Below are 26,539 nucleotides of genomic sequence, written 5' to 3'. Positions count from 1 at the left end.
ATGTACGTGTTTAAAGGGGTGGGAGATTGCAACCTTCACGTGGTCCGTCTTGTTTCGACGAATGCAATCAACCTGTGGTGCACAATCAAATGAGATCAAATAGAACAAGTTGTCCTACAACTTTAGGCTGTGCACGCCCTACACAAGAAGAAGACCTGTTTAAAGAACATGTCTAAACTATCTGTCTGAAGAAGGGTCTCGACCCAAAACATCACCCTTCTATACAGAGATGCTGCCTGTCCCATTAAGTTACTCCAGCATTTTATGTCTATCTTAAATGTTTCTTAAGCCTTGCAACCGTATCTGCCTCAACTACCTCCTCCGGCAGCTCGGTCCATACACCCACCACCCGTTGTTGGTGTATTACAACAACTGCTGTAAATTCAGACAGCATATCTACACTCTTTTTACAAAAGGACAGAATGGAACTCAATGGGTCAGGCAGCATCTCTGCAGAATGTGGATAGGTGATGTTTCATGTTCTCCAGTGATCCTGTCTGACCCACTGAGTTACTCCAGCACTTTGTGTCCTTTTGTGTGTTAACCAGCATCTGCAGTTCTTTGTTTCTACTCTAGCTGTGCAAGTTCATTCATCTTTCTTGTCAGGCAGCACAAGGTGTTCTGTGGTGATGTGGGGTGGTTTCAACAGGAAACACACCTGAGAACACATCACGAATTCAACCTTGTGATCCAGCTGTTCCCCAGATGTTTCATTCTGATACTGGCATTCCAGCTGCCGGGTTTGTGTGGAATGTTGAGTGGGCATCTGAGTGACAGAGCTAGCATGGTGTCATTTGTTATTTCAAATACAATGTAGTATAAACACTGACAAAGAAAATACCAGCTCAGTGTGAGGTACATGGATTATTTAATTATTTTCCACAGAACACACACTTGATTTTGCATAACATCTTATTTCAAAGCAAGTTATTTGAAAATAAAATAATTTTGCTGTTGCATTGTTTTGGAACAGGAGTGATTTTGCGATGCTATGTGGCCCAACTTGGACAGCTATGAGTAGCTGTGCTAACCATGACAATGATCTCTGCTACCCAAGTTCCCCATTCTGGGTGGTGATCACATAATCCTTGATGTACTTCAAAGGTTAGCAAATATAGTGTCCACCAAAAATGCAAGAACATTTAACAATTCCAGTGGTAAATTGGAACTCTATAAAATTAGCATTCCAATTCTTTACAGTAACTGAGGAGTACACACCACTTCAAGTATGTTGTACAGTGCATTAAAGTATTCATCTGAGAAAGGAAAAAAAAATGTTAATACAATCCCAATTATAAATTCACTGACCTTACCAAAACATTATGGGCACTCTTTGCATTGCTGACATGAAGCTGGATCCAATTGAACAAACACTTTTTGTTCTCTCCATCAATGTACATTGAGAGTCAACTGGTTTCTAGAAAAAATGCAGAGTCTGTACTCCAGTGACCTTTACATGCCAGCTAATCATTTTGGGAATTGTGCAAGGCACCATGCCATTTATGTAATTATGTCCTGAATTATGTGTTGCATATAGCAGCACCCTGTACTGATTCTCAATAAGACATCTCCAACCCGTTAAAGATACAACTAAATTGCTTTCAATTCTAACTGTATGCTCCAAAATAAAAATTGTCCTCTGTGCAGGAGGAGAGTTGTTGAGTCTGAAGTTTAAAGTATGGGTGGAAGATGAGGGGAAGTAGGGAGATGGTTTTGAAATATTCCAGGCTTTAAGCCTGCTGAGTTATGGGAAGAGTATAAATTTTGTGATCAAACCAAAATGCAAGTTCAATAATCTTACGACACAGTAAATTTATACAGTAAATGTAAACAGATGCAAGGATTATTGGACAGTGGGCATGGTTAAACAAACTGAAAAATGCCATACACTAAATTCAGCTTAAGAGATAACATCTTTGCATTTAGAATTGTCTTATATTTGCCAAATACCATCTGTAGAAAATATTTTCCTACATATTCCTATTTACATGGTGGAAGTTTAAAATCACCAAACGAACATGGAAAGGTTTGGTCCTGCAAGGTGTGGATATTGGAGCCAGTTAGATCAGCTGGATAGTTTTTTTCTACTTCCACATTCTTATTCTGGTAATCAAACCATATATTTGATTCATTCACTTCAATTGTACATTATTTCTCTGTAAACAGCAGCACAGATATCACAGACTCTCCTGTGACTGTAAAATTGAGATACACTCATTCAAAATATATTTATAGCAGTAGTTGAAATTCGGCGTTTTACCAAAATCAATTTATGGTGGATAATTTTATATTAATTAACTATTTTAATCCAATATATGTCCACCAAATACATTAAAGACTACAACATAATTGCAATACAGAACCACAATATAATGATGAAGACATCAATTGCAAGTAGTATTCAAGTAAATTGTAAGTATTACATTTAAGGATCTGGGAAGGGGGGGAACGGTGTAGAAACAAGTTCATCATTTTGGAAGTCAAATAAATTATTTTTGTTATCTGCGATTTTTTTAAGAACCAAAGTTAGATAACTACTCGATATTCATTAATACATTCATTGATATTGTCAAGTAAGAAAGTAGACCCGGAGAAGTAAAAAAAGTCTCTTGGTTACAATTTACCCATTTGTTTGTATATTTAATTACAAAGCATCAGTCTCAACAAATAAATATCAGGTGCATATGCTTGATTAAATAAGTTGAAAAATTAATGGCACTTCAAGTGGAAGAGATATTGGAATGAAAACAGTTATGAATAATGGAACTCTGACAGTGGTGTGCAGCGCATGTTTGCATTTTAAACCAGTGCACTGATGCAGAACCAACTACTGTAAATCTGCTGCACTCAATCCCAGAAGCAAACCTTGAGTTACTTTGGAATGTAATTGCCAATGAAGAAAATACTGCCTTACACAAAGTAAACGTTGTTCCTTGCAGGGGGAACTTGCCGTTAAAAATGAACAGTTAAAGTGTTAAACCGAATTAGTGCCCCAGGCAAGTGAAAGGAGAACTAGTAATTTATTATTAATATTTTTTAATATTTCAAGATGATGATTACCGACATTAAATTTTAATAAACTGGGGTTATGTGATAGCTTTTGATGCCCTCCTGTTCTTTTTTTTTAAATTTCTTGATGTAGTGGATGCATGCTAAATACTGTACCATGGATATCATAAATTCATTCAGTATCTTGATCCAGTGGTCATTCAATCATTAACCTAGATACAAGGGTTAACAGGCAAAAGAAAGGGGAGAGCAATGAGGCCAAAACAAATCAACTGGTCCCAACTTCTGGTGTGTGATCAACTAACTCAGTAGGTTTGGAAGAATATTTGGAGACTCCTCCAGAATAAGTCCAGAACCATTGGGAATGTCAAAAAGATTTGAAATTGACTCACAATGTTCCTCTGAGATTCACCACCAGCAACCTAAATGCTCTTTTTCTTGGGAAGGTGGACATTGTTGCCAATTTATATCAAGCAATTGCCAGTTACATGTTTATGATGATTCAATACACTGGTAAACATGCTATAGTTTAAAGACTGTATACTTGATTCCCAAGTAATGTGTGATTAATGACTGACCACTGTTTGGACTCAGTTACGTCATTTGAGTAAATGTTCGCAATATCAGCCAGCCTATTCATTGCAGATCAATGCCAAGGTAGTTTTTTTTTGTTAGTGCAAAGCAAAACGTGGCAGCCTTTGGAATCTCAAGCAAGCTGCAGTCTCTGGAAAGTATCTCTGGCATTCATGTTGATCTACTCAGCCTCATCTAGCATTTCTTCCTGATGGGAGGAAGAGGAAACGCAATAAATATTTACGTATTAAAGAAGCAAGCTGAAAGGAAATAAAAATATCTTTATGTTTGCTTAAAAGGGAATGTTTGAGAAACATCCGAAAGAATGGAGCAACTTTAAATTACTACTGAACTCGAGCAGAGCCCACTATGTAGAATAATCCCAAGCTAGAGACATATGTACCCATTAAAATGCCAGTTTATTTCAGAGTTTGTTCAATAGGTAGAGCGATTTATTCCTTGAATTTTAATTCTTAAGACAATAATTTATCACGTTGCAACTTCCTTCAAAATATGTTCAAAGGTTAAAAAGATTGGAACCTGATTTTAATATAATCAAGGTAATTAACAGAAGACCATAAACCTAAATCTAACTCCAGTGCTACCTGACTTGCATTTGATATTCAGATTTCCAGCATCTGCAATTTTTCACTTTTGAAGATTTTACATTCAAATGGATATTGGAAAGTTGAATGTTTCAGCACAAGACTGTAATTCTTGTTTGCAATAAGTTAAGAAACATGAACTAGGTACCACTACAAAGCCAGTCTTTTCAAGGAATGGTAGCAGATTCTTGCACTACTTGACATTTGTCAGGTCTTTGAGAGACAAGTGAATGTACTGTGTGTTGCCAATGGTGAAAGTAAGTGCAATAAGTAGTGACATGACAAATGGCATTTGGCTTTTATTGTAAAATTTAGAAATAGTGACATTTTATTATACTTGTACAGGGTGTTGGTGCGGCTGCACTTGGAGTACTTTTGGTCCCTTTACTTAACAAGGTAGCATGGAAGACTTTCAAAAAAGATTTACCAGTTTACTCCAAGATGAAGGGATTATCCTATCTAGAGAGACTAAACAGATTGGGTCTGTATTCATTAGTTTAGAAGAACGAGGTGTGCTCTTATTGAAATACATAAGATCCTAAGGGAGCATAACAAGGTAGATGCTAAGTGTTTAAGAGGGAACTGCAGATGCTGGAGTATCGAAGGTTACACAGAAAAGCTGGAGAAACTCAGCGGGTGCAGCAGCATCTATGGAGCGAAGGAAATAGGCAACGTTTCGGGCCGAAACCCTTCTTCAGACTGATCGGGGGTGGGGGTGGGTGGGGACAAGAAAGGGAAAAGAAAGGGAAAAGGAGGAGTAGCCAGAAGGCTGGAGGGTGGGAGGAGACAGTAGATGCTAAGATGTTTTCATTAATGGGAGAGTTTCAAAATTTGAGACCAATTGTTTAAAACCAAGATATAAATACATTTCTTCTCACAGAGGGTAGTGGATCTCGTGAATTTTCTACCTCAGAGCTGTGGAGCCAAACCTAATATAAATACTTAAAGTGGAGGTAGATAATAAAAAAGATTGAAGGCTGTAGGGATATGGCACAGTGGGAGGAGTTGTAGCCTGGGATAGATCAGCTTTGATTTACTGAATCGTGAGTGTTTCCAGGTTTCCTACTTCAGCTCGTATTTTCTTGTGTGTGACATTGCAGCGATAATTATTCGTCATCTGAATATTGGCAGCGATAATGGACATTAAAAGGCATTAGGATGGGTCAGTGAAAAGCAGTTTGCTATTAATCTAGAATTAGAAGTAAATGGAATGATATGTTTACTGTTAAAGTAAATTAGAAATTCATAACCTACATTTTGAAACAACTAATCGTAATAATATATTTGATTGAAAATTAATACCTTATGACCACCTAAGAACTGCCCATTTAATTTGACAGTAAATGCACCACTTAGTAAAAATCTTTGCAATTCTTCCCACACTGGATTATATGTACTCCAGGTGTGATCTCTAAGGGAGATGAGAGAAGAATAATGCAATTGGTAAAGATGGGTGCTTAATGATCGGCCCATTTCTATCCTGTATGACATTATGTTATTGGACAACACTGAAGCCAAATATCTGATTACATCATTGACCTCAGACCAATTTGGCTATTTATTACACATAGTAGTCAATACTGAATCTTAGATGAGGAAACTGTGTCGGGTTTATCCACTTAATCCTATCGATGGTACAAGTAGCAAGCACAATCAGCCATTTATTTGTTCCAATTTTGACTGGGTCATGATCATCCATGAATTATTCAACTAGATCCCATTAAGGACAAAGTGTACACATTACTAATATCTGCTTGTTGAAAATAATCAATCGAATAATCAAACATGCCATTGCATTCACTGTCTATGCGGCACACAAAAATGAAATCATTTCTTTACTAGAAATAGCCTTACAGATTCCTTTAATAGTGATGTTGCTATTTTTCATTGACATCATTTATTTTACTTTCTTTCCAAGACCATCCATCTGTGCTTCCGATCCCTTATCTGGCAGCAGCACTTCCACTGAGTAGCTAACCTTCTTGGAGTGAATGATACTGTATGTATTGTCAAATCTTAAAACATCTGGGGAAAATAAACATGAAAAATGACAATAAGATAAACATTCCAATTTATGGACATAAAATGATGGAGTAATTCAGCGGGTTAGGCGGCATCTCTGGAGAAGATGGATGGATGACGTTTCTAGTCAGGACTCCAGCACTCCCTCAGATCCTTGTTTTTATATTCCAATTTCTAGCCTGTGATGTCAACCAAATTAATAAACAAAATCTACACAGTTTGTAAACTATTTAGAAGAGAGGTGAGAGGAAAGTTTAAAGGAGATGTGTGGGGCAGGTTCTTTTTCCACAGAAGATGGTGATTGTGCGCAACACGCTGCCATGGATGGTGGTGAAAGCAGATATGATAGTGGCACGTAAGAGACTTTTGGATGGGCACATCTGTACGCAGAGATTGGAGGGATATGGATTATGTGAGGTCAGATAAGAGGTGGTCTTCGCATCATGTTCAGCACAGACATCGTGGGCCAGAGGATCCTGTTCCTGCACTTGTTGTGTTCAATATTCTGTATAATTTTCTATTAATAGAAGGAAAATTCTGTGGTTCTTAAATAATTTATTAGAAGTGTACATTTATCGATGACTATTGTCAATATTGAGTTTGCGTTGGGGAAGCTGGGTTTTGATGCATGAACAGAAAGTTTAGTTAATCTCATGCACACCTCGAACAATATTTATAGTTGGTAGGTCATTAAAAGATGGAGATATATCTGCAGAATATCTGTCTGTCAGGAGAGAATATGAACTCCATGCCAAAATTTGTGAAAAATAAATTAACAAAGCACTAGAAATCAGGGTGAATTTTTTTGTGTTGTTGAAATCCAACTGGACTTTTTCAGACTTCCACATCAGATGTTGAGTTGTGTTTGCATGTAGCGGGGATGAATGGAGATGTAACTAGAAATGTTTTTAAATCTTTCAAAAGGGGACAACGTTATGCTGGTTTCGTGACCTTATTAATTAAAGATCACACCTCAATCTTCTCAGTGAAACTGCAAAATGACATTTACATTTGTAGTCTTCCCCTGAAAACAGTACAGTTGTAAAGTTCAAATTTAATCAAACCTAAATCTAGTGGTTAGCAAAGATGCACATTTGGGAATAGTGCATGGTCTGAAAATAATGAATCTCCTGTGTATCATTCATCTTGATCTGCAGTACCTGGTATAACGTTTAGTCCGTATACTTTCTTACTCCTAGCATTAAACGGTACAAGAAATGTTTTCAAAAAAGAAGCTGGAGGAACTTAACAGGCCAGGCAGCATCTGTGGGGGGAAATGGACAGCTGATGTTCCTGGTTGTGACCCTTCACCTAGACTGGATGAACGTCTCAATGAAGGATTTTGATCCAAAATTGTCCATTTCCCTCCACAGAAGATGCCTGATCCGCTGAATTCCTCTAGCTGCTCTCAATGCTCTTTTTACTATAGATTCTGCCATCTGCAGTCTCTCGTGCCTTTAGGGGATTTCACTAATATCTTCTGGGGTCCACCCACCTTAATCACTGTAACTAAAGTATAAAAGCATTCATATATGTCTATGAACAATGTTTTGGATGATGCTTAACTACTATAAAGTTAGTGATTGATGGGGGGAAAGCTATTGTGTGCAGAAACTGTAAATAGAAACATAGAAAATTAGGTGCAGGAGTAGGCCATTCGGCCCTTCGAGCCTGCCCCGCCATTCAATATGATCATGGTTGGTCATTCAACTCAGTATCCTGTACCTGCCTTCTCTCCATACCCCCTGATCCCCTTAGCCACAAGGGCCACATCTAACTCCCTCTTAAATATAGCCAATGAACTGGCCTCAACTACCCTCTGTGGCTGAGAGTTCCAGAGATTCACCACTCTGTGTGTGAAAAAAGTTCTCATCTCGGTTTTAAAGGATTTCCCCCTTATCCTTAAGCTGTGACTCCTTGTCCTGGACTTCCCTAACATCGGGAACAATCTTCCTGCATCTAGCCTGTCCAACCCCTTAAGAATTTTGTAAGTTTCTATAAGATCCCCTCTCAATCTCCTAAATTCTAGAGAGTATAAACCAAGTCTATCCAGTCTTTCTTCATAAGACAGTCCTGACATCCCAGGAATCAGCCTGGTGAACCATCTCTGTACTCCCTCTATGGCAATAATGTCCTTCCTCAGATTTGGAGACCAAAACTGTACGCAATACTCCAGGTGTGGTCTCACCAAGACCCTGTACAACTGCAGTAGAACCTCCCTGCTCCTATACTCAAATCCTTTTGCAATGAAAGCTAACATACCATTCGCTTTCTTTACTGCCTGCTGCACCTGCATGCCTACCTTCAATGACTGGTGTACCATGACACCCAGGTCTCGCTGCATCTCCCCCTTTCCCAATCGGCCACCATTTAGATAATAGTCTGCTTTCCCGTTTTTGCCACCAAAATGGATAACCTCACATTTATCCACATTATACTGCATCTGCCAAACATTTGCCCACTCACCCAGCCTATCCAAGTCACCTTGCAGTCTCCTAGCATCCTCCTCACAGCTAACACTGCCCCCCAGCTTAGTGTCATCCGCAAACTTGGAGATATTGCCTTCAATTCCCTCATCCAGATCATTAATATATATTGTAAATAGCTGGGGTCCCAGCACTGAGCCTTGGGGTACCCCACTAGTCACTGCCTGCCATTGTGAAAAGGACCCGTTTACTCCTACTCTTTGCTTCCTGTTTGCCAGCCAGTTCTCTATCCACATCAATACTGAACCCCCAATGCCTTGTTCTTTAAGTTTGTATACTAGTCTCTTATGTGGGACCTTGTCGAAAGCCTTCTGGAAGTCCAGATACACCACATCCACTGGTTCTCCCCTATCCACGCTACTAGTTACATCCTCGATGCTGACAATCAAACATAATTAAAATTGGCAAATATATTGACATATTACCAATAGACCACACCATTTATTTTACCCTGAAAGTACTGAAATTATGAATTGATAAAAAGGCAGATCATCATTAAGCTTACTGACGTACAGATTCCAGGTTCTATACAGGTAAGTGTTCCATCCTCAGGCACCAGGTGACTGTTATATCGCTGGTTGGAAACCACTTCCACCATTTCACCAGCCTTTTGTCGTTCTCCAATCTTTGTCTTCAGATAGACACCAAACCCAATGTCCGCACTCTCAGTCATGAATTGCCACCTGGAAACATGCAACAACAGTGGAGATACTGAGAAACTGCACAGCCCCAGAAATTCAAAATGTCATCTTTGTATATCAAATCCTTCCCTATCTCTTTAACCACCAGTTCTATAATTTACAACTGACTGCATTTCGCAATTAACATTTAACAAGAACATAAGGGGAAACCTTTTCACACAGAGGGTGGTAGGTATAGGGAACCAGCTGCCAGAGGTGGTAGTTGAGGCAGGTACTACAACAAAATTTGGATAGGTACATGTATTGCAAAGGTTTGGAATGACATGGGCCAAATGCGGGCAGATAGGACTGGTGTGGATGGGACATCATGATCAGCATGGTCAAGTTGGGCTGAAGGGCCTGTTTCCATGCTGTATGACTCTATGACTAACTCTGGCCACGTGTATCCCCTACTCCTTTAGCCACAATAGACATGCCTGGGCATTCAACTTTCTCGAACACAAGCTCTGGAAAACCCTCCCCGAAATTTCCCACCAATACAAAAACCAAGCCGCTGGAAGAACTAGTCGGGTCAAGCAGCATCTGTGGAAAGGGATAATCCATAATCCAGCCTGGCCCACGCTGTCTGACTCACTGAGTTCCTCCAGCAGCTTGTTTTTAGCTCCAGCTTCCAGCAATCTCCATTCCCATTAATACACCTCCTCTTTCTTTCAGAATAACTAATTTTGGCTATTCTCCTGCCATTTCCCTTGGCTTTCCAATCACAGTTCTGTGAAGCACTTAGAAACTGTTTCCTACATGAAAGGCAAACCATAATTGTAAATGTTGCTGTTGCTCAAGTATTTCCAGTGCACAATCTCTTAAAGCTAACATAATTTCCTTTCAGATGCACCAGGCCAACAAATATTACAATGGTTATTTCAGTTCAGTTTCGAACTGCAGCAAAATGACTCCATTATTGTCATTTTTTAATTAAAGTAATGTTTTTGTAACCATTGTATTGACTGAATAAAAACAGCAGTAAAACTATTTAAATATAACCAATGAGTAAATCTGTAGTAAATAATAAATTGGTACATTCACTTATTTGAATTCCCCTGTCCCTCTAGTCCATATAATACTGCTAATAGTTACTATCCTTTCCCTTCATCAAGAGATTGGAATGGTCTTAGCCACAGGTATTAAGAATTGTCAGTGATAGGTTTTATGCCGTTTCTAAAATGTTCTACTCCTGACTGTTCAGCCCAATGGATGTCTAGCTATTTGACTGATGAGAAGTTTAATTATTGGAGGTTGTTAGATTCAAGTACTAGTCAGAGATAAGATTTAAACTCAACCCCTGTAGTTGAGGGTTCAATAGCCTCGTGAGAGTAGCATAATATTACCTTTGTTAAAAAAAAAAATTGTTGAATAAACAAGTAATAATTCCAGGTTTAGAAATTCTCCATCTTTCTCATAAGATAATCCATAAGAGTTTTCATAACTAGTACAGAATACAAAATACATACATTTTGAGCATCATGGAAGAACATTTTTTACCCCAAATGTTTCAGCACAAATAATACAACAGGCTTAGTCTCACCTCAAAACACAACCAGGGAAGAGAATCTCGTATTCAGATTGGAACGATGATCCCCTATTAACACTGACTGTGCTTTCATATTGTTGTTTGATGGACTCGAGGATGTAATATGACTTTGGAACATCACCTCCAAAGTTTATCTAATTAAAGAAACACAGATTTTTAATAGTATCAATTTTGATATTTCATTTTGGTTATTAAGCTAATCTATGCACACCCACCATTCTATTTTTGAATTATTGCTTAAATATTTTAATTTAAAAGCACCATGTAAATATAAATTGTACTTTTTTAAATAGTCCTACACGTTTATTGAAAACAATGTTAAACTTTTGCATGACGGATTCACCTCAACCCCCTTGCAGACATTGGACTATGTCTATGGAACTGATGCACTACAATGCTGAGACCTATATTTTGCACTCTGTATCTTCACATTTATCTATTGTACTTGAATTTGACCTGATTGTATCTATGTATGATATATCATATATTTTTGGATAAATACGCTACAATGCTGAGATCTATATTCTGCACTCTGTATCGTCCCCTGTGCTCTATCTATTGTACTTGAGTTGGACTTGATTGTATCTATGTATTGTATATCATATCTGCTTGGAAAGAATGCAAAACAAAGAATTTAAATCTTTGCCATTGAATCACCACCGTCAACCCTTTAAGTTGACGGTGGTGATTCAATGGCAAAGATTTAAAGACCGCATGGATGAACTCCAAAAATTGTCCATCCCTGTTCATCAAGGAGGGAAATCAAGGATAGTGCTAAATCCAAGATAGAGGCATATAAATTGGCCAGAGGAAGCAGCAAACTGGAGGACTGGCAGAACTTTAAAACTCAACAGAGGAGGACAAAGGGGTTATTTACGAGGGGGGAAAAATGATTCTTGCGGGGAATATAAAAACAGACTCTAAAAGCTTCTTTAGATATGTAAAAAGAAAAAGATTAGTGAAGACAAATGTAGGTCCCTTATGGGCCTGTCCTACTTACGCGACTTTTCGGCGCCTGCAGGTCGCCTGCAACATGTTGAAAATCCAGCAGCAACCAGAACAAGGTACGACTCTTTGGGTGACTACTCACGACCATACAGGCTTCACCCCGTGACATGTCGCCAGGGTGTCGCCTGTATGAGTCTTCTCAGTCGCCCAGAGAGTCGTAGCGTCTTTCTGGTCGCCGCTGGATTTTCAACATGTTGAACATTTTCGGCGATGTGCAACGACCTATGACGGGTGCCGAAAAAGTCACGTAAGTGGGACAGGCCCATTACAATCAGAGACAGGTGAATTTAGCATGGGGAAACAAGGAAATGGCAAAACCGTTAAATGAGTACTTTGGTTCTGTCTTCACTAAGACACAAACAATCTCCCAGAAATACTAGGGGACCGAGGATCTAGTGGGAAGGAGGAACTGAAGGGAATTCACATTAGTCAGAAAATTATGTTAGGTAAATTGTTGGGACTGAAGGCAGATAAATCCCCAGGGCCTGATGGTCCGCATCCCAGAGTACTCAAGTAGGTGGCCCTAGAACTCGTGGATGCATTGGTGATAATTTTCCAATGTTCTCTCGACTGGATCAGTAAATGTGGACTGGAGGGTAGCCAAAGTAACACCACCTTTTTAAGAAAGGAGGGAGAGAGAAAACAGGGAATTATAGACCAGCTAGCCTTACATCGGTAGTGGGGAAGATGCTGGAGTCGATTATTAAAGATGTTATAGCAGTGCAGTTTGAAAGCAGTGACAGGATCGGTCAGCATGGATTTACGAAGGGGAAATCATGCTTGACTAATTTTCTGGAATTTTTTGAGGATGTAACAAGTAGAGTGGATATGGGAGAGCCAGTAGATGTGGTGTATCTGGACTTTCAAAAAGCCTTTGACAAGGTCAAACACAAGAGATTAGTGTGCAAAATTATAGCACATGGTATTGGGGGTAGGGTATTGACATGGTTAGAGAACTGGCTGTTAGATAGGAAGCAAAGAATTGGAATTAACGGGTCCTTTTCAGAATGGCAGGCAATGACTAGTGGGGTGCCGCAAGGTTCGGTGCTGGGACAATATATATTAATGATTTAGACGAGGGAACTAAATGTGACATCTCCAAGTTTGCGGATGACACAAAGTTGGGTGGCAGTGTGAGCTGCGAAGAGGATGCTATGAGGCTGCAGGGTGACTTGGATAGGTTGGGTGAGTGGGCAGATGTAGTATAAAGTGGATAAATGTGAGGTTATGGTGGCAAGAACAGGAAGGCAGATTATTATCTGAATGGTGTCAGATTAGGAAAAGGGGAGGTGCAACGATACCTGGGTGTGCTTGTGTATCAGTCATTGAAAGTAAGCATGCAGGTACAGCAGACAGTGATGAAAGCTAATGGCATGTTGGCCTTCATTGCGAGAGGATTTGAGTTTAGGAGGTCACACTGCACGGGGCCCTGGTGAGAACGCACTTGGGAGTATTGTGTGCAATTTTGGTCTCCTAATTTAAGGAAGGACATTATTGCTATAGAGGGAGTGCAGCATAGGTTCACCAGGATCATTCCCGGGATGGCGGGACTGACGTAAGATGAAATAATGGGTCGACTGGGCTTGTATTCACTGGAATTTAGAAGGATGAGAGGTGATCTTATAGAAACATATAAAATTCGTAAAGGATTGGTCAGGGTAGATGCAGGAAAAATGTTCCCAATGTTGGGAGAGTCCAGAACCCGAGGTCACAGTTTAAGAATATGGGGTAGGCCATTTAGGACTGAGATGAGGGAACTATCGCTAAACTATTTCTCATCAGTTTATTTACTGACTTCCTGATTTCCATTTCTGGACATTACTACATTTGAGCATTTGTTTGGTTTGACTATCTGGCTGCGGATCACTGATAATGTCGACGTTATAAAAGTTTCATATGTCCTGATTTGAAAGTGTAACTTACATACATTTCCTCTAAAACTTATCAGAATCCCAGTGAATAACTTTACGGGTGTGCTTAAGTAGTTTATGTCCAATCTTACATTTCATCATAAATCTCCAATCTAAGCATTTCCTGATATTGCCAGCTGTGCTACTAGAGGCGGAAGGCATGATGGACAATTGGCAACCTCTTTCAGCTTTCCTTTTCTCATTGCGAGAAAGACTCAACCCCTGGCTCATCAGTGGCATAGTCAAAATCAGGAATTCACGAACTAATGAGCAACAGTATAAATCTCCATTCGATCACGCCATAGAATATGGCATCGGTGCTTCTGTGATACATTCTCATGTTCTCTGTCACTTTTCTAATTATTCAGCTAAATGTTATTGAAATTGCTCGTGTCTATTATACAGCCTGCAGGGTCACAGCAACATCAAGTGAATTTAATGATGACAAGCAACACCATAACTTAATCAGAAACTTAAGTTCCATGATGAAACATGGAACTTCAGATGCTGTTTTACAAAAGACACAAAGTGCTGGAGTAACTCAGTGGATCAGGCAGCATCTGTGAAGAGCATAGATGGTTGGCTTTTAGGGTCTGGACCCTTCTGAAGGGTCTGAAGAAGATTGAGAAGAAGGGTCCAGATCTAAACTATCACCTATCCATGTTCTTGAGGGATGCTGCCTGACCCACTGAGTTACTCCAGCACTCTGTGTCCAATATTATATAACAAATTGTCCATTTCTTTTCAATATGATCTGAAAGGGAACTGAATATTTACAAAAGTGGAAGGTCAGGAGAATGGGGTTGAGATGGAAAGATAGATCAGCCATGATTGAATGGCAGAGTAGACTTGATGATCCAAATGGTCTAATTCTGGTCTTATGAGATGAATTTATGAACATAAAAAATAAAAGATATATTGAAAGGCTATGATGTAGACAGGATGGAATTAGAATTGTGAAGCCTGGGCCAGACAGAGTACAATAGTACGAATGGCCAACATTCAATATATCCCTGGTTCTTTGCAGACACAAGCATAAACATCTTAAAGGCTAAAGATATCTGTTCGTTTTCGCATATTGAACTATTACACACAAGCAATTTGTGATAATTGTATGACAATGAAGATCTTAATTTTGAATATTGAATATTTTGAATATCATGAATATTTCTTGCCAGACAAATTCTACAATTCTCCATATGCTACCCACCCCAAAGGCGCACCAACACGGGCAATATTTATATGTGCAACAATGTAAATATCAGTTAATTAAATACGGAAGTCCCCACTGCAAACCTATAATGCAGAGTTGAACATCTTTAAGGATCTGGGTCAGGGACGTAGCTTATTATCTTCCAACTGGGTGTCAAAATTTAATATTATGAAGCACCAGGAGCAATAGGGTAAGAATAAGTAAGCTCAAGGAGTATAGATTTGGTAATGTAGAAATGCTGTTCTTGAAACCATGATGAAAATTAATCAATAATATGTTTAACTGCTCTCAGCTCATGATGGTATTTGCACAGGTGAACAGCTCTTTCTGGGCAGGATGATTACAGTTGTCATTAGTAGGGTCTAAGTTACGTGCACATATATCGTCTGGCAGAAACATGATGTGGATTTTTGAGGAGAAATTTGTCATTGTGTTAGATGGCTCAAAGCACATAATATTGATGGAATTCACAATTTCTTTTCATATTCTTTGTCCACAAAGAGCTCTAAAATAAAGAGTAAAGAAATAATTACCTTGCACATGCATCGAGGATTGCCGTCCGGGTCTGTGAGAGTTCCACCATAATAAACAGGAAGTTGTTCTGCATCAATATTTTGTAATAGCACCTCTTTCCAATTACCTGCAAATCAATAGTAAAGTAAGCGGAGACTGAGAAAGGGCATTTGTAACAGGCCTGTACAGATAGAGTCATACAGTCCGCAAACAGGCTTTTCAGCCCAACTTGATCATGTCCCATCTATGCTAGTCCCACGCCTATGTCCCTCTAAACCTTTCCTATCCATGGCCTTATTCCTGTACTGTTGGTATTTGATTGCTTAATTAACAACCTTCCATTGTCTCCATGCAAGTGTCTACTGCAAGTGCATTGCAGGAGGATAATGTGACCCTGCGGTCACCAAATAGACAAAAACCCTATTGAAGCTGGGACATACAGTAGGAGTAGTAAGGCAGCTGCTCTACAGACTGTGCCACTGTGCCATCTCAGTCTTTGCTCATCTCATCCAAGCACATGGAGTATATTGCATTGGCAGTCTTTGTGCCTCTTAGATGGTGGAAAAGCTTTGGGGAGTTACTCATTTCAAACAAGCTTAGGATTGTTCTGCCAGCCACAGTACTTATGTGTCCTGCCCTGTTAATTAGCCAGCTTCCCACTCCCCATGGTTGTATGATGGAAGATGTAACAATGAGTTGCAGCCGCACCAAAACAGATGGAGGAATAGGATTGTGCTACATGTTGGCATAGTCTCAATGGGCAGAATGGCATCCTATGTTGGTGAGAAAATTATATATATGGAATCATGAATATGAATGGCATAGGTAGATAGTTAAACTCTCTCTCTTGTTAAAAGATGATCATCACCTCCACATTACACCTGGTCAGTACCTTCCTTAACCACAATTGCAGTTCTTGATGTTTCTTGAATGGCATCTCTACAGTTTCCAGGATTACTTATGCCCTCACAGTACAAAGGAAAAGCTTAATGTGTACAGTTTGCAATAGCCAGCATAGAAGAAGCTTACCACCTAAAACTTGAATTTTCTTACGAGTGGCTTCACTAAGAAAATGCTTTATAAGGTTGTAGGCCACAGGGAAAACTTTTGGCGCTGTAAAGAAAACGAAAATGTAAGTAACCAAAGGACTGAAAACTGAAAACTAATTTAGCATTCAAACTAACACAACATGTTTCTCCTGAATGTAATGATGTTCACTGGCAACTACAGTTCGGCACTATGCATGAGAGATCACCCATTAAACGAGACATTGAGTTTCTCCAGCATTTTTGTCTACCTTCGATTTTTCCAGCATCTGTAGTTCTTTCTTAAACATTAATTTTAAGTGATCTTGAAGAGACCAAGAGCCTCTCCAGCACAATCACATACTTACAATACGGTGACACAAACACTACAAGCAAAGTTTTATAAAGTTCCATAAAACATCCTAACATTCATATATAATGCCCTGATTTGTAAAGGCTAGCAAGTATATGCCTTCTTCACCATCCCCTGTGTTGCCATCTTCAAGAAACAATGGACTTGAACCCGAAGCTCTTCTTTGACAGCAATTCTCAAACTCTCAATCTCTATCTCCCTTGAAAGATAAAGGCATGGGGTATATAGAAATGCTGCCACCTACAAGTTATCCCCTTAGTTGCAAACTATTTTGACTTTGTGTTTGAGAAAGAACTGCAGATGCTGGAAAAATCGAAGGTAGACAAAAAGCTGGAGAAACTCAACGTGTGAGGCAGAATCTATGGAGCGAAGGAATAGACGACGTTTCGGGTCGAGACCCTTCTTCAGACTGATGTGTGGGGGGGGGGCGGGAAGAGAAAGGAAGAGGCGGAGTCAGTAGGCTGTGGGAGAGGTGGGAAGGAGAGGGGAAGGAGGGGGAAAGCAAGCTCTACCTGAGATTGGAGAAGTCAATGTTCATACTGCTGGGGTGTAAACTACCCAAGCAAAATATAAGGTGCTGCTCCTCCAATTTGCGGTGGGACTCACTCTGGCCATGGAGGGGGCCCAGGACAGGAAGTTCGGATTCGGAATTGGAGAGGAGCTGCTACTGAGCCACCGGGAGATCAGGTTGGTTAATGCGAACTGTGCAGAGGTGTTGGGCGAAGTGATCGGCAAGCCTGCGCTTGGTCTCACCAATGTAGAGCAGTTGACACCTAGAACAGCGGTTGGAGGAGGTGCAGGTGAACCTCTGCCTCACCTGGAAAGACTGCTTGGGTCCTTGGATGGAGTCGAGGGGGAAGGTAAAGCGACAAGTGTAGCATTTCCTGCGGTTGCAAGGGAAAGTACCAGGGGAGGGGGTGGTTCAGGTGGGAAGAGACAAATTGAAAAAGAAGTTACAGAGGGAGCGGTCTCTGCGGAAAGCTGAAAGGGAAGGAGATGGGAAGATGTGGCCAGTGGTGGGATCCCGTTGGAGGTTTGGTCAGCTTTGATCAGCACTATACTGAAGTATTAGTATTATGCTCCTGAAACCTTTCATTCCTCAAGTTCTTCATAGGCCACTTCTGCAAAAGAAGGCTTCCAATGCATACACTCTTAATGAAATGGGCGTCACTAAGATGTTTCCCATCTATTATTGGGAACCTGACTGGCAGGTTATTTAATTGGTAACTCTCGTTTAGTTTAGTTTAAAGATACAGCATGGGAACAGGCTCTTCGGCCCACTAAGTCCATACTGACCAATGATCACCTATTCACACTCGTTCTATATTATCCTACTTTTGCATCCATTCCTTAAATATTAGGGACAATTTATAGAGGCCAACTAGGCTACAAACCCCCACTTTATTGGGATGTGGGAAAAAATCTATCATTGTTTTTCCCTTCGAGCACCAACTCCCACTCCATCCCACCAGATTACTCCAGCCTGAACTCAACACTGCACTGAATTCAACCTATTCTTAACTGGTAACGCAGACCTCTTCCTGCCTACAATCATCACCATTGATTGTTGGCTGCCATCCCTCCTCTCAACACTGTCCCCAACTCCACCACAAACAATGGCTTCATTATCAAACAAATTCCTTCTTGTCTTCCAAATAAGCACATAATGGAAAGGCTTTATCTCAAGTAAGGAAGATTCAGTAGTGTCCGGTGTCTTTTGTTGCAAGTGCTATAGGAATTACAAATCAAAACCTATAATCAAATGGTCATTGTCTCACTAAGCAGCAACCATTTAATTACTCTTTGCAGGCACATGGGAAATCTTAGGCATTTTGTTTTTGGAACACCCAAATAATTTTACTTGCGTGTAGACACACAGAGCATAAATAAATTTAAAAAAGAGTCAGAGAATTTCCAAGCATTCTCCACATATTTGGCAACCTGTTAAAAACAAAGAGTGCCTTACCTTTGATAACAAACAATGTCTTTAAACCCTCAGGGTAATTATCCTCAAACATAGTAAGTACCTGGTTAAATAAAAACAATTCTGTTGATCCATCAGCTTCAGTGGATGTTTACATGGTTAGAAGACTTGTCTGTTTACCATTACCTCATATTTTACAAATGACACAAAGCTGGGTGGCAGTGTGAGCTGCGAGGAGGATGCAATGAGGCTGCAGAATGACTTGGATAGGTTGGGTGAATGCATGGCAGATGCAGTACAATGTGGATAAATGTGAGGTTATCCACTTTGGTGGCAAGAATAGGAAGGCAAATTATTATCTGAATGTGTAAGAAAGAACTGCAACTTTACATCAAAGGTAGACACAAAATGCTGGAGTATCTCAGCGGGACAGGCAGCATCTCTGGAGAGAGGGAATGGGCGACTGAAGAAGTGCCTCGACCCGAAACGTCACCCATTCCTTCTCTCCAGAGATGCTGAGTTACTCCAGCATTTTGTGTCTACCTTATTATCTGAATGGTCAGATTAGGAAAAAGGGAGGTGCAACGAGACTTGGGTATGCTTGTACATCAGTCACTGAAAGTAAGTATGCAGGTACAGCAAGCAGTGCAGAAAGTTAATGGTGTGTTGGCCTTCATTGCGAGAGGATTTACGTTTAGGAGCAAGGAGGTGCTGCAACTGCCCTACTGCAGTTGTACATGGCCCTGGTGAGACCGCACCTGGATATTGTGTGCAATTTTAGTCTCCTAATTTGAGGAAGGACATTGTTGCTATTGAGGGAGTGCAGTTTAGGTTCACCAGGTTAATTCCCGGGATGGCGGGAGTGACATATGATGAAAGAATGGGTCGACTGGGCTTCACTGGAATTTAGAAGGATGAGAGGCGATCTTATAGAAACATATAAAACTGGTAAAGGATTGGACGGGCTAGATGTGGGAAAAATGTTCCTGATGTTGGGGGAGTCCAGAACCAGGGGTCACACTATATAACTCTTATATCTTTATAACTATAAGTGTACTCTGTTATTGCAAGCTTAGAATTTTATATCAAAGTCTCGTGATGAGACTACGTGAAGAACCCGCCAGCCCGTGTGCGCATCAATACGTCGTGGCATGGCGCGACATGTACGAATGCATTCGGAAATGCTCCGTCAGGTAAGGTGATTTTGCTTTGCAGGAATGGTGCAGCGGGCCCAGAGATGCTGACAGGCTAGACTGTACAGTAACCATCGTCAAAGCTCCGAAGGGAGCAGGTGGCCCGGCCTGGTCTCAGAGTAACTGGCAGGTGTGACCTGCACAGTAATCCACCAAGGCTCCGATATGGAGCAGCCTGCCACACCAGAATCAGAGACGCTCGCAGGCGGGACCTGCACAGCAACCTCCGTTTAAAGCTCCGAAAGGGAGCAGTTTGGAAGTGTGGGGCCGAAGAGACTGCACGCTGTTGGAGAGACGCTGACAGGTAGGGTCTGCATTTAAACCTCTGTGGAAGCTCCGAAATGGAGCCGGCCCGGAGACACTGGCAGCATAGGCTAGCTCTGAAAAAGAGCAGGTTGGCGACCCGGGCTCGGGGATGCTGGCAGGATGGCCTGCACAGCAACCTCTTAAAGCTCCAAAATGGAGCAGCTTGTCGACCCCAGTTCAGGGAAGACCAACTCAAAGAGTTCAAGTTCAGGAGAGTTTGTTGTCATGCGTCCCAGATGGGACAGTAAAGTTCTTGGAACTGGCTGTTCAAAAGGACCATATTGGCCAGGGAGGCACTGCCTCAACATCAGAGATTGAGGTTATCAGGCTGCTCACAAGAGTGAGGATAACTCAGTGAGCGCACTGCACTGATACAGGCAGTTAAATTCAGATATCTCCTGCACAGAGGCAGGGAGTTTGAGGATTCCCTCTGCACATGCAAAATACTTTCAGCTCACGGCTAAAATAGAGCTGCCAGCACTCTGGGGATAGGCAAAGCAGTAAAGGCCGAACTGGCAAGTAGCATTTATACATAAATAAGAAGCTCCGAAAGGGAGGAGTTTGGCGACCCTAGTTTGGGGAAGGCCAAGGCCAAAAGGGCAAAATATGTCCAAAGGACAATACTGGGCAGGAAGGTACCGCCTCATCATCCATTAAAGGATATCCTCTGTCGGATCTCAAAATGGAAAAAACTGATTGAGAGGTGGGTCGAAGGGAATGTGCTCCGCACACTGGCGACCGATAGAGGTAGTTCCAGCCAGATGTCTGTGGCAGCAATGCCTGGTTCAGGGTTGCATTATGATATCTACCGCTCAGAGGAGTGGTGTTTTGAGGAGTATTACATGGTAGACTCTGACTGTGGGGATGTCAACAGCGAACTTAAATTACCTCAATAAGTGGATGATATACTTCAATCTCAAGTCTAAAAAGGAGCTGCTGTCATTTGTGACTAATTTGTCATCCCCTCGGGGATAGGAGAATCGTTAGAGGAAGAACTGGCAAGTAGCATTGGTTACTTGACTGCTCATCAGCTGAATGAGAAGAACATGCAGGACACTGCTGGAAAGTATGCTGGTCCTGATAACTGCCAGACACTGGAGGTTCCGAAGGATAATGCCACCATTTGGGGCAATCTGAATGGCAAAACAAAGTTAAAAGACTTAAAACCCCAGTGAGTTCGGAGATTTCTCACAAGAGGGATCTCAGCCTTTGCCAGCTGTCTGATTTGAAGTATACGCCTTAGCACTTCTGTGTAATGCACAGTTTGAGCTCAATTCTGTCGCAAAAGATTTGTGCAAGGCAAGTAATGTGCAGTTTGCAAGTATCTCTTTGGAGAAGATTTGGTCAAGCAAGTAAAATTCAAGGCTGCGGTGGATGTGGTAAGACACCCTTTGTGGGTAAGACTCCCAGTTACCCGTGCATATCATCACTACCAAGCTAGCGGCACATACCGCTACACCGAGGCTGCTTGGAGCATCAGGCCTACACAATTAAAACCAAGCCAGAGGTTTTTTTATGAGCAGGTTCACAGCGCTCACCATGGAGGCAGCGCACTCCACATACTCAGTATCATTCCCCAGCAGGCCACGATGCCAGAGCCAAAGGGACAGAGCAAAATCTAGGGTCAATTGACTCTATTGATCAACCGCCTAAGGCCATTTTGGTGGTGTCACAGTCTCAGTGGTTGCTGGATCTTGGTGGCTGGTGGTGATAATCACCTCTTGCCTAGTATTTTATAGGCAGCCTTGGTGGTTTTATAGCAAGCTCTTTCTTACAAACTGCCTAGATCACACCTACAGCCACCGTCTGTCTCGTCATGGACAGCAAAGCGACCAAGAGGTGGGGGCTGTTGAGGTATGCAAATATTTTTCCATCGGTCGCATGAGATGTGCTGACGATATTCAAATTGGAGGTAGATTAAGACTGTTTAAAAACAGGTGGGGACAGATAACCTCTGATCCTTTCAGCTTACTAATCACATATGGTTATAAGATTGAGTTTCTAGCTGATCAGTTTCCTCCGCGGCAAGTAAAGCCAAGACTCCCGTACATACGGTCTAAAGAGGAAACTATGGCTATCCAAGTTGAAATAGAGAAACTACACAAATAGGGTTTGATTGAGCAGTCTGCCCATCAACAAGAGGGGTATATTTCTAATATCTTCTCAAGGTTAAAGAATAGTGGAGGATAACGAATCTTTCTAGAATTTAGCTAGTCTGAACGTGCTTGGAATATACCCAATTTTAGATGGATATTTTTCACTCAGCGAAATAGCTGATTACAGAGGATTGCTTTATGGCCTCAATCGATCTCGAAAATGTATACTATTCAGTACCAATGCATGAGAGCCACAAGATATCTGTAGGTGATCTGGCAAGGCCAGTTGTGGAAATTTTAGGCTCTACCTAGGGGGTTGAGTTCAGCCCTAGGCTATTTACAAAGATTCTAAAGCCATTGTTGCCCTACTCAGATCTAAAGGGCATATTATCGTGGGGTTTTAGATGACATGCTCATTGTAGGGAAGAGATCATGTGTCACAGAGTTAGCTGTTTCAGCAACAAAGGCACTCCTAGAATATCTAGGGTTGTTATTCATCCAGGAAAGTCCATACTGGAGCCGACAAAATCTATTACATATTTAGGTTTTGTCATAAACTCTGCAGATATGTCTGTGACCCTACCCACAGATAAGAAACAGAATATTGTCGAGGCATGCACGGGGTATAAATATTGGAAGATGCCTCCAAAGATAATTCAAGAAGAGGCAACATGAATTATAGTAGCGCCAAATTGGCCTATTCAACCATTGTAAATAGATCTGCTGAAAGAAGCTCCTATATTTGCTCACAGACACGAGCAGTGGTTCGTTCAACCTAACGCTCGTGCATTTATCACTGCATGGTTGTATGGAAAAGGTTTGTGAAGAGACACATGTGAGCTACTTTTAAACAGAAGTAGCAGAGGTTTGGGGGAAAATAAAACAATGCAAAACGTTTTGTGAGGATGCACAACTGAACTACTTTAAGGCAGAAGTAGCTGATGTTTGGAATATCTTTCAGTTTTGTTTTTTGAGAAGCGTCTAAGTTATAGCTATTAACACTGTTCGCAGTCATTGTACATAGTGCTTGGGCTCGGGCAACAAACTATTGGCACTCATCCATTGATGTCAAAGTTCATGAAAGGTGTCTTTAATATGACCCCTCCAAGGCCTAGCTATAATGATGTGTGGAATGTGAAAGTAGTTTTAAGTCTGCTTCACAACCTGGCATCAGCTGCATCGCTGACATTGGAACAGCTCATTCATAAATTAGTGATGCTTATGGCACTTATTTCGGTGCAAAGAGCTCAGTTTTTGCACAAACTCCGTCTGGATGGCTCTGCTGTAACTGACAAGAAAGTGGTATTTATGCGGATGATCTAATAAAGCACAGCAGGCCAGGCACGGTGGGGTACGTTATATTTGGCAGCATATGCACCAGATCGGAGATTGTGTGTTGTTATTTATGTGAAGAAGTACATTGAGGTTACTAAAAACCTTCGAGATGAGGAAAAAGCTTTCTTCATAAGTTATAAAAAGCCACACAAGAGAGTGTCGGTGCAGACTATTTCTAGATGGATAAAGTGTATGCTGTTGAAAGCGGGAGTGAATACTGATATTTTCAAGTCTCACTCTACCAGGGCTGCAGCTACATCGGCAGCAAATAGAATGGAGGTTCCACGTGATCACATTCTTGCAACAGCAGGATGGTCAAATGAACACACGTTTCAGAAGTTTTATAATAAACCAATTAACAGATCTGAACAATTTGCAGATAGAATTTTATCTGTGTAGTGTGTTCACATACAGATTGATTTACTGCATGAAACCACAGAGCTTCGAAGGCTTCACGTAGTCTCATCACGAGACTTCAATATAAAATAGAAAGATTAAACGAGAACTTAACGTTTGAAGTTTAATCTTTATTTTATGAGAAGTTGGAGTGAGAGACTATGTGCCCTCCACTCCCAACCCTGAATCGCATAAAGATCATTCGGTAAATCAAGGGTTATTAATCTTTCTATAGTTTAATTTGGTGCAAGTGGTCTGTGGTTTCATACAGTTGTTTTGAAGATTGAAGCGCATGCGGGCTGGTGGGTTCTTCACGTAGTCTCTCACTCCAACTTCTCATAAAATAAAGATCAAACTTCAAACGGTAAGTTCTCGTTTAATCTCTCTATTCTAAAGGCTATATATTACATTGTTTAATGATCACTACATGAGTGTCAATGAAAGTGTTTGCTTGTCAATTTCTAGTGGCCTTCATAAGTGAAACTAATAGCTGCAGGGAGATTACATGGAAACTGTTATTTTTCCAAGACTGTCTTTTTTCCAATACAGCTTTTTTTCTGCTTATCAATTTCCAAAGTAACGTTTAAGTGGTTCTCCAGTCCCCAATCAAAATCAGGTTATAACCAATTCAGTCCGCGTAATATAAATAACATTATCAAATTCATTGATCGCACAATATCCAATTCACATTATGGAAATGTGTGGGAAGGAATTGCAGATTTGGTTTATACCGGATAGACACAAAATGCTGGAGTAACTCAGCGATTCAGGCATCATCTCTGGACAAAAAGAACAGGTGACAATTTGTCAGAATCAGGTCGCTTCTGAAGAAGTGTTCTGACCTGGAACAGAACCTATTCTTTTTCTCCAGTGATGCAGTCTGACCCGATGAATTACTCCAGCATTTTGAGTCTATTGACATTATAGCAAAATACATTATAGAACTACCTGTACCTAAAATTTCCCTGTAAATAATTATTTTTTCTAGCAGGAATTATACTCCCTGACGTTTTCTGTGTATGGCAATACACAGCAAAGAACTGGGCTATCAAACAACCTACATATACATAATCTAAGTGCATACTCATGGCCACCATATGGCACAATGATTTACCTAGTATAATCAAGTTCAAACAGAGTACACAAAATGTATCAAGCATTAATAATACTATTGTAATCTGATTTCCAGAATCAGGTGACAAATATGTAAATCAATACAAAACTGCTTCTGGACACGTCACTCTTTAATGCAGTAACTTTTATATAACTAGCTACCCAGAACCTTTCATTAGTATCCTGTAAACATAATCCCATTCTATTCTTTTGTGTAGAGATTTTGCAAATCCTGAATTATAAACTGCCTTACCTCTCCATAAAGTTCAACCGCTGGCTTCCATAAATGCTTCATTCCTAGATTCTCACAGTCATAGATCATTGTGATTGCTTCAATTTGTTTCCCATGCTGCAAAACCAATCACAGAATCAATATTAAGATGACAAGCCAATATATCAATCCCGTATTTTTTTTATTATCCCAAACAAGAAGTTGAATAAATTTGATGGTAGACACAAAATGCTGGAGTAACTCAGCGGGACAGGCAACATCTCTGGAGTGAAGGAATGGGTGATGTTTCGGGTCGAGACCTTTCTTCAGACTAATTTTATTCAGAGTTGAATTAACTCACTTTTTTGGGTGTTTAAGAGTTAAAAATAAATTTAATTAATGACTTGCTTTTGTCATGAGAAGATTCAACATCAACCCTTAACTCAAGATATTATTTCTAGTATAATTAGTAATATCTATTACTAGACCATAAGACATAGGTGCAGATTTTGAGCATTTTGCCCATCGAGTCTACTCCACCATTCAATCATGGCTGATCTACTTATTTTCTCTCAACTCCATTCTTTACTTTTATAAATCTTTTTCTTTATCATACTTTAAAAACAAAATAAACACCAAAGCAATGCAACAAAAGAGAGATGAAAGCCCATGCACTGTCAAGAGGGATACAAAAGATGTGTAGAAGGAGCTGCAGATGCTGATTTATACCAAAGATAGATACAAAATGCTGAAGTAACTAAGTGAGTCGGGCAACATCTCTGCAGAAAAAGAATAGGTGACGTTTCGGGTCAAAAATTGTTTCGGGGTTTGGGTCACAAAAGACATGGGCTCAGCAATTAGTTAAAGATTTCATAAATGATCATAGCAGGAGATGGACAATTTTTTCACTTTGATAGAACTCATTAATTGCTGTAGAAAAGTTTCTCTCCCAAACACAATGGTCTTCTATGATAATCATATCATCTTTATAGGACTTTG

The 26,539-nt window shown here is 40.5% G+C and overlaps 1 protein-coding gene across 3 annotated transcripts in view; it reads right to left on the bottom strand.

Moving 5' to 3' along the window:
- Window positions 1–851: 851 nt before the first annotated feature.
- sec14l8 (SEC14-like lipid binding 8) overlaps window positions 852–26,539 on the bottom strand; it is a 46,941-nt gene continuing 21,253 nt past the window's right edge. Inside the window, exons 6-13 of one of the 3 annotated variants that reach the window (XM_055655835.1) lie at window positions 25,583–25,678; window positions 18,933–18,993; window positions 16,598–16,681; window positions 15,589–15,695; window positions 10,919–11,058; window positions 9,209–9,378; window positions 6,042–6,212; window positions 852–3,790 (exon numbers count right to left, since the gene is read on the bottom strand). In XM_055655835.1, the coding sequence (XP_055511810.1) occupies window positions 6,085–6,212; window positions 9,209–9,378; window positions 10,919–11,058; window positions 15,589–15,695; window positions 16,598–16,681; window positions 18,933–18,993; window positions 25,583–25,678 (786 nt within the window). In that variant the 3' untranslated portion in view covers window positions 852–3,790; window positions 6,042–6,084. Of the gene's footprint in view, window positions 6,213–9,208; window positions 9,379–10,918; window positions 11,059–15,588; window positions 15,696–16,597; window positions 16,682–18,932; window positions 18,994–25,582; window positions 25,679–26,539 lie in introns of all 3 variants that reach the window. The other 2 variants (XM_055655837.1, XM_055655834.1) reach the window with 2 other exon arrangements.

This window comes from Leucoraja erinacea, chromosome 25, assembly GCF_028641065.1.
Source record: "Leucoraja erinacea ecotype New England chromosome 25, Leri_hhj_1, whole genome shotgun sequence".
Taxonomy (NCBI): Eukaryota; Metazoa; Chordata; class Chondrichthyes; order Rajiformes; family Rajidae; genus Leucoraja; species Leucoraja erinaceus.
This window is presented reverse-complemented; position numbering and strand designations above follow the sequence as displayed.